This window comes from Girardinichthys multiradiatus, chromosome 1 (assembly GCF_021462225.1).
Source record: "Girardinichthys multiradiatus isolate DD_20200921_A chromosome 1, DD_fGirMul_XY1, whole genome shotgun sequence".
Lineage (NCBI taxonomy): Eukaryota > Metazoa > Chordata > Actinopteri > Cyprinodontiformes > Goodeidae > Girardinichthys > Girardinichthys multiradiatus.
Genome location: NC_061794.1, coordinates 37,102,403 through 37,111,617, shown reverse-complemented (window position 1 = coordinate 37,111,617; position 9,215 = coordinate 37,102,403). Strand labels below are relative to the sequence as shown.

General features: G+C 39.5%; 1 protein-coding gene across 3 annotated transcripts; it reads left to right on the top strand.

Moving 5' to 3' along the window:
- Positions 1-2,063: 2,063 nt before the first annotated feature.
- LOC124872293 (lamina-associated polypeptide 2, isoforms beta/gamma-like) lies at positions 2,064-9,105 on the top strand. Of its 3 annotated transcripts, XM_047372111.1 has the most exons (11): positions 2,064-2,484; positions 5,920-6,025; positions 6,172-6,312; positions 6,405-6,457; positions 6,633-6,698; positions 6,810-6,965; positions 7,138-7,224; positions 7,357-7,443; positions 7,588-7,677; positions 8,199-8,272; positions 8,464-9,105. In XM_047372111.1, exons 1-11 carry the CDS (start codon positions 2,107-2,109, stop codon positions 8,768-8,770), a joined length of 1,545 nt encoding a protein of 514 aa, XP_047228067.1. In that variant the 5' UTR covers positions 2,064-2,106; the 3' UTR covers positions 8,771-9,105. The 3 variants fall into 3 exon arrangements, with proteins under 3 accessions (XP_047228067.1, XP_047228078.1, XP_047228087.1); XM_047372122.1 differs by lacking the exon at positions 7,588-7,677 and having other exon boundaries at positions 2,065-2,484; XM_047372131.1 differs by lacking the exons at positions 7,138-7,224; positions 7,357-7,443; positions 7,588-7,677 and having other exon boundaries at positions 2,070-2,484.
- Positions 9,106-9,215: the final 110 nt, after the last annotated feature.

Genomic DNA, 9,215 nt, shown 5'->3' with positions numbered 1-9,215 from the left:
AATCACATTGAATTTGGTGCAGATCAGATGATCTATGTGGAAATTAGAGCCAAACGTATGGCCATGGCGTGACGTCTGACTTCGGCGCGCCGCCACGGCCACGCCCTTTTATGAAAAGACACTGTGCCTCAAACGAAGTTAGACCCACTAGTTATCTGTCTTCTGACACATTTTCAAGTTGATTGGGTCAAGAGGGTCAGAGAGGCAACTTTCCAAGTGAAAAAAGTGACTTCCTGTTCTGAGGGGGCGTGGCTTTGATGATGTCAGCATATGACCCCATAGGATTGTCGAGAACCCGAAGGTCCTCCTTCATGCCAACTTTGGTGTGATTTGGAATTTTTTTGGGAAAGTTATTGCAATTTTTCACTTTCGGCGCGAACGGCAAGTTTGTGGCCCGGCCACGCCCCCTAAACATGGCCAAAAAGTCACGATTTTGATAACTTTTAATCCCCCATGCCTTAACTGCATGTAGACCAAATATGAACCCGATAGCTCAAAATCCCTAGGAGGAGTTGGTTAAAGTTCGAAGTGAGTAAAAGTAAAAAATGGGCAAAAATCGGCCTTTGACCCAAAATGGCCGACTTCCTGTGCATTTTAGGGCATACCCCCAAGAGACTTTTTTTCTTGGTTTGAGGAGTTCTAGCATTGTGCCAAATTTCAGATTTGTACGACTTACGGTTTGGCCTATCTCACGTTTGGGGGCATGGCTAAGTGGTTTGGCCACGCCCACTGACGACGACATTAAAGAACAAAAATTTCACGTGGGGGACAATTTTGGGTAAAATTTGGTGAGTTTTGGGATATGGCAAAGTCCCCATATTGCCCCGCCAAAAGTCCCCGGAATAATAAGAATAAGAATTCGAGTGATTACAATAGGCCCTTGCAATTTTCCAAGAGTGGAATAATGTACAAGTAGCAACAAGAAAACATTGACATGAAAAAAATGAAAGTAAGATTAACTTATAGGGTCTATAGCCAAAGAGAAGAAGTGGGTCTTAGGAGCAGATTTGCACTGTGTCCTTGACCCCAGCATGAACAGCTGGTCAGTTGATCTGAGTGACCAAGAAGGGGAGTGCAGCTGCAGTAGCTCACACCATTTTTACTATGTTGCAGTAACATGTCAGAAAAACCTACAAGGTTTGCCAGCAGTTATGGTTAGTGTAAGTGATAGAGTACAACCAGAAAATAATACAAATCAGGTTCATGCTACTATTTGCAATCTCTTCCCCATCTTGTAAAAATGCCTCAATAGTGGTGGCCCCTGATACTGCCCGTTAGGCATCATGCATTGTCTGTCCTATTGAATTTTAAAGCCAACCTATATCATTGTTATTGACATAGTGACTATGGTATCCACAATAAACAGTAGTATATAATAAAAATGTATTACTTGGCAAAACATGTTTGCAAATGTTTTAAAAGAATGTTTTTTTTCCTGTCTTATGTGAGCAGCAGCCATGATGAAATTTGGTTTCAGAGTTGCTTAGGCAACTCCAACTTGGAAAGTTGGAATTCTGGCTTCAGGGAGCATTACGGTTTGTTTTTCCAACTTGAATTTTCAAAATTGCAACTTCCAGAAAGAAAACAACCACAGTGTAATACCTATCTTTTCCCCACTATGGCAAGTAAAATGTCTATGGTAAAAACCCCAAATTTGATTTAATAATATAATGTGTGGCTTTATGTTTGAATTTAAGTTGCCAACAGCAATCTGATTGTCAAGCAGGGTCAAGAGAGGATCTATTGCAGAGACCTAAATCTTTTTATGTTTGCAATTGAATTTAATGTAACTTTTAATAAAAAACATTTGAACCTTTTCTGTTATTTTCTGGTTTAATGGACTGTTGCTGAAGGACAAAAACTGTTTAACTGTTTGTAAATGTCTATCTATCTATCTATCTATCTATCTATCTATCTATCTATCTATCTATCTATCTATCTATCTATCTATCTATCTATCTATCTATCTATCTATCTATCTATCTATCTATCTATCTATCTATCTATCTATCTATCTATCTATCTATCTATCTATCGTCTTTTTCTGTTTCGTGTTTTAAACTATTAAGTTCAAAACTACACATAGCCATCTTTGACTAGGCCTGTATGGTACAGCAGGTTTCTTTGCTGTCAATCAAACCCCCTCCCGCAGCTGTTCCCAATCCAGACCGTGAATCAGGCTCTCAGACGAGGCAGCGGTTTCCTTCCGAGCAGCTCTGCCTAGGCGCACCTACCGCTTCAAAGACAAACTTTTTTACAATTTCTTTTTATTCCTCTCGTTGCTCCTGTGAAATGCCATTAGTTGAGGACCCTGCTTATCTCTCTAAGGCTCGCCTGAAGTCAGATTTAGTTGCCCACAATGTGGAGCTGCCACCTGCAGCGAGCAAGAAGGAGATTTATGTGGAGCTGCACCTGAAACACATCGATCAGAAAAACGCTGCGGATTTCTCCAGCGATGACGAGGATCAAGTGCTTGATGTGGCAGTGAGTCGGTCCATTTATTGCTGATTTTTCTTAGGTTGCACGGTGCAAAACAAGCTACACTAAAACAGGCCGTCATAATGGCAGCTTTTTTTTCTGGCAAAGCCCTCCATACAATAAGAATCACTGTTGACAAACGATTAGACTTTAATGAATAAATGTGTTGAGAGGGAGGGTATCTGAGCCAAGGCTCCCAGACGGTCTGAAACTCTCTTCCCCATTAAGTACACCAGCTGGAAAGCTATGGTATAGATTTACATGTGTTTCTGTACTTAGCCCATGTCTCCACAGATGCCCACACCTGCCACTTTCAGTTACTTGTGCCAGGAACAAGAGCTTATAGGCTGCTTGAAGGAAGAAAAAAGTCTGAAGAGTTCAGTGTTTTCTGCTTTAAAATTACAGTCAGTACCTTCTGTTTATCTATTTGCCTTGATTCAGGTTATTTTTTTTTTCACCTGGACATTTAGGTACATTGGTTCATTGTTTTTATTGAAATACCCAACTTTTGTTTTTTCTTTTCTGTAAACCGAACAAAGAGCTGTGACAAAGATCTTTAACCAACATCTGGCAGTTATGCAAAAGTAATGTTGGCTTTTAATTGAATGCAATGACTTTTTCCTATTGTGATGGAAACGTTTGACACATGGTGCTACTGTAACATGTTATGTTTCTTCAAACTGGAAGTAATAACATTTAGGACTGCCACAGCCCGACTGGAATAACAAAGAGGATCTGTAAGATTTGGAGCCCATTTCTAAGGATAAATTATCAACTGGAAACATGCAAAAATGTTGATCAGCATTTATAAAAGGTTGTGATTGCTATAATATACAGATAAAGGGTTTATATTGGTTTAAATATTTTTATTTAAAATAGCCAAATTAACCTTCAAAATGAATACCTTTTTTACCTTGTTTTAATTGAGAAATGTCAAATTTCCAAACAGAAACAGTCCTGTTGTGTGAGTGAAAATGTTTTTACATGCAAATCTGTCAGGGGTGTGAATAATTGTGGGCTTAACTGTAGGTGGTTACAGCTATGGGCAGGAAGAATCTCCTGCCACCGTCTCTGTTGCAGCTGATCTGGAGAAGCCTCTGACTAAGAACACTTTGTTGTTGGATTACTGTGTAATAAGGATGCTCTGTGTGGTCCATTATATTTTTCTTTTAATGAAGCATTATTATTTGTCCAATCAGCTGTAGGGGCTCCAGAAGAGTTCCAGGCTTTTTTTTTTAAGTCACTGATTCCCTAGCAGATGATTGCAAATAAGATTGCACCCTTGCTGCAAAGACTGAAGGACCTAAGCTTACCCAAGAAAAATCTTATTGCTGATTTTTTTTTTAAGGTTCCTAGTCATCTGGCCTTGTTTTATTCACTGGATCTTTTCAATAATCTTGATGCTGATTGTGCCATTGCAGTTGCTAGGCTACTTCAATATTGTGGAATAATTTGCAGAATTATGCAACAACAGCTAATTTATAGGTGATTTCAAAGAAGCACACTACAGGTCCTTCTCAAAATATTAGCATATTGTGATAAAGTTCATTATTTTACATAATGTCATGATGAAAATTTAACATTCATATATTTTAGATTCATTGCACACTAACTGAAATATTTCAGGTCTTTTATTGTCTTAATACGGATGATTTTGGCATACAGCTCATGAAAACCCAAAATTACTATCTCACAAAATTAGCATATTTCATCCGACCAATAAAAGAAAAGTGTTTTTAATATAAAAAACGTCAACCTTCAAATAATCATGTACAGTTATACACTCAATACTTGGTCGGGAATCCTTTTGCAGAAATGACTGCTTCAATGCGGCGTGGCGTGAAGGCAATCAGACTGTGGCACTGCTGAGGTCTTATGGAGGCCCAGGATGCTTCGATAGCGGCCTTTAGCTCATCCAGAGTGTTGGGTCTTGAGTCTCTCAACGTTCTCTTCACAATATCCCACAGATTCTCTATGGGGTTCAGGTCAGGAGAGTTGGCAGGCCAATTGAGCACAGTGATACCATGGTCAGCAAACCATTTACCAGTGGTTTTCCGCACTGTGAGCAGGTGCCAGGTCGTGCTGAAAAATGAAATCTTCATCTCCATAAAGCTTTTCAGCAGATGGAAGCATGAAGTGCTCCAAAATCTCCTGATAGCTAGCTGCATTGACCATGCCCTTGATAAAACACAGTGGACCAACACCAGCAGCTGACACGGCACCCCAGACCATCACTGACTGTGGGTACTTGACACTGGACTTCTGGCATTTTGGCATTTCCTTCTCCCCAGTCTTCCTCCAGACTCTGGCACCTTGATTTCCGAATGACATGCAGAATTTGCTTTCATCCGAAAAAAGTACTTTGGACCACTGAGCAACAGTCCAGTGCTGCTTCTCTGTAGCTCAGGTTAGGCGCTTCTGTTTTTGGTTCAAAAGTGGCTTGACCGGGGGAATGCGGCACCTGCAGCCCATTTCCTGCACACGCCTGTGCACGGTGGCTCAGGATGTTTCTACTCCAGACTCAGTCCACTGCTTCCGCAGGTCCCCCAAGGTCTGGAATCGGCCCTTCTCCACAATCTTCCTCAGGGTCCGGTCACCTCTTCTCGTTGTGCAGCGTTTTCTGCCACACTTTTTCCTTCCCACATACTTCCCAGTGAGGTGCCTTGATACCTCACTTTGGGAACAGCCTATTCGTTCAGAAATTTCTTTCTGTGTCTTACCCTCTTGCTTGAGGGTGTCAATAGTGGCCTTCTGGACAGCAGTCAGGTCGGCAGTCTTACCCATGATTGGGGTTTTGAGTGATGAACCAGGCTGGGAGTTTTAAAGGCCTCAGGAATCTTTTGCAGGTGTTTAGAGTTAACTCGTTGATTCAGATGATTAGGTTCATAGCTCGTTTAGAGACCCTTTTAATGATATGCTAATTTTGTGAGATAGGAATTTTGGGTTTTCATGAGCTGTATGCCAAAATCATCCATATTAAGACAATAAAAGACCTGAAATATTTCAGTTAGTGTGCAATGAATCTAAAATATATGAATGTTAAATTTTCATCATGACATTATGTAAAATAATGAACTTTATCACAATATGCTAATATTTTGAGAAGGACCTGTATTAACACAGGGCTATATCCCAGCATAAAATGGAAAATTAAGTGGAAGGAAGGTGTACAAGCTAATCACAGCCTTGAGAGGATTGTGTTTAGCGTTTGTTGCTCTTATATGAGGTAATTTCGAGCTATAAAATATGTCATCAGTGAGAGATTCTCTTTTCTCCCAGTTTTATTAAATCATTTCCATGCTTCACTTTGGTGCAACATTTCTTTTTAAACAGCCTTAAAAATTAATGTTGAAAGCAAAAATTATCTCCCAACAATAGGTGCACCTATTTATTTGAGCGATTTTTCTTGCTTAAACATAATTTATTTTTTATCTTGTAAAGGTTGGGGATGCAGAAGATGCAAAGATGCCTGAGCCATGTGCATTGACTGATAAGGGTCTCAAGAATTTGTTACTCAAACATGGAGTAAAAGCTGGGCCCATTGTAGGTAGGTTTGTGTTTGAGAATATCTTTTGCACTATTTGTCTAGTATAAATATCATTCTTGTCATCTGTAATTCTGTTTAGTGGTTTTAGTATAGTTATAGTTTCTCTTATGAGTACATTTAATTTACTGTATTTTCCTGAATCTCAGCCTCCACCAGGGCCGTGTATGAGAAGAAACTCAGGAAACTGCTTCAGTCTGATAGAGATGAGGAATTCAATGAAGCAGAGAATGCTGTGCTGTACTCAGACAGTGACGTGGAAGAGGAAGGGGAAGAGGAGAATGCATCAGGTAGGACCAGAATTGTTTTATTTAATCCAGACATTTATGGTTCATTTCACACAAAAATTATCCCTTTGTGCTGCTTCTCTTGGCTTGTTCAGAGGGAGAGCAAGAAAAACCAGCGGAACCATTCGAGCTGAACCAACAACACAATGTGAGTGAGGAAAAAAAGAGTGGAGTTCTTGTTCCTATCTGCTGGTCAATATGTTTACCTTTTCCAGTCTTTGCCAATACATGATGCAACATATTCTAAGGGTCAAAATATCCAAAATAATATATTTGCTTCACTTTGATTTGAGCACATGCTAAGAACACATTTTTCGTTACAGAAAAATGTGCGTGTTCAGAGGGACGACTTTGCTTATCCACAGTGCTTTTTCTTATCATCAAGGCTGGTAATGCCTGCAGAGTTTCACATCTTTGGCACAATATTCTGTCGAACCCTCAGTGTCAAGAGATGGTAAAGTTTTTTTTTTTGTTTTTTTATTTTCTGTGCTTGGTCTTAGCGTCCTTGTTCTCATAGAAACAATGAACATAGTTCCAAGAGGAATTCAAAGAATGCATTAAAATCATCAGAGCGGACTCGAGCACACTGCTCACAGATTCCTACAGGCATTGGCAAAGTCTCCTTCATAGCTCAACACTCAGGATTCAGATCAGAGGTAGGCTGGTCCTACTCAACCTCCATTTTGTACATTCTTTAAATTTCTTGCTTAGGCTTGCACCACCATGATATATTTTCATTTCCTGGTAAAAGGCGTTGATTTTGAAGTAGCCTATAGACACGGTGATACATACTTGTTGCTTGTAATGAGCTCATATTAAGCCTTACAGGTTCCCTCTGGATCTCAGTCAGTGGTGCCCAAAGGCTGCTCATCATTTTCCTCACAGGCTTTCAGCATCACTCAGATGGTTGAAAAGGAAAGTTGTGCTTCAGACCTTCTAAACTCACATTTCACATCTTTAAAAATGTAACCTCATTGTTTTTGTGTCCCTGTATTTATTCGACATACATTCTCACTGCAAACAAATGAACCTAAAAAAAAAAAACAGATGGAAAGTCGGAACTCACCCTCTGCTTGCTCCGACAAAGAGTTGAACTACAGCAGTAAGCCGGAACATTGGTCACGCTCCAGCAGGGTCAGTGGTCCTCAGATTGTTCAGTCACACTTTAGGTTTCACTTTGGTGCTGGTTGAAGTGTTTTTAGAACTGCACTTAAGGTGGAAGGAAACTGAGACTACAAAAGTCTACTGAGTCATGGTCCTGTATCTACTTTTCTATAGCTGGACAAGGAGGTTGAAGACAAGGACATAATCATGGACCAGGCAGTGTACTACACTCCCAAGGATTGTAATTGTGTAAAGGAAATCAAGGCATATACACCCTTTTGGCTTAATTTAATCATCAATCGTGTCACTGATGTTTCAGGGGATCAGATCAGATCAAACTCCTGTTCTCGAAGGCCGCTTTCCTGCAACTTTTACATGTGTCTCTGGTCCAACACACTTGAATCAACTGGCTGAACTGGCTTCCCAGCATGTGAAGTAGTCCAACAGAGTCCTGTTAATGACTTTATTATCTGATTTGGGTTTGTTGAAGTGGAGACCCATCTAAAACAAATGCCATATTTCAAGATTTTATTAGTAAAAAAACGTAGGCTCTCATGAATACCACTACTGCCATTGAAGGTTTCTGTGCAACATTTCCACGCATTTTCCCACCTCTCAACTTTGTCTGTTATTTAGGTGAATCAATAACATTGATTTAATTTACTTGACCCACAACTTTATGGTTTTCTTTTCCTCACTTCCTGGTGGATTGGTTATTCTGCTGCATATAAAGAATTTGGCTCTTTCTGATCTAATCTGAGAGTAATTTTTGGCACATTTTCCAGCATCCTCAGAAACCAGTGAAAGATATTTTAAAAGACATCTTCCCAGACACAAAGACCACGCCAACTGGGATCTAGTAAGTGACACAACATCAAAAACAAACCTCATAACCTTAAAAATCAATTTTCAAAGCTCTTCATGACATTTGGATGAACACAATTTATGAATTTGTTTTACCTAAATTTCTGTGTAATTTATGCACAGCAAAACAATGCAAAAAGTTTTGTTTTTGGATTGTTTAAAAATGTACTTACTGTTACATTTAAGTGCCACTGCACGGAGACCCATCAAGGGTGCAGCGCAGCGGCCCATCCAGTATTCATACCCCAGCACTCCAGTCAGTCCTACTACCCTGGAAAGGCGAGAAGTGGAGAGGCGTCTTGTACCCATCTATGCCCAGATTTTGGTCTTCTTCACTGTGGTGTGCGTCCTTTACTTAATTTCTGTTATTGTGGAGGACAACAGCACTGTGGTGGCCTTGCTGGAGAGTCTTAACCACTGGTCAGACAGTGCAGAGGGAATTCCAGTGCTGGATCAGACACAGGACAAACAGTCAGTCTCTGGAGAGCTTTAATTGTTTCATTTACCAATCTGTGTTGACATAAACGTGTGAGCTTGCTGATTTAGGCTAAGGCTAAGACATGAACAATATTAGTTAAGAATCTGCCAGTCAAGTTTAACATTTTTGCATTTTCTTTTGTTTGAGTCTAATCGTAACACGCTTTTATCACCATGTAAGTACTAGAAAAAACACTTAGGAAATAGGAAGATTTATTCGTAAATAAAAATTGTAATGTATATTGCTGATTTAAATTGGGTTTTATCCCAATCCTTGTTCCTTGAATTTGTATTGTATTACTTGTATGTTTTTTATATTTGATGGTTCAATAAAGGATATTTTGCTCCAAATGTTTTTTTTTTATTAATCAATAAATACACCTGAAGGCTGAATATTTTTAATCACATGATAAACTAAGACATTTTGTCTTTTGTTTGAAAATTAACCTCTGCACAGTTGT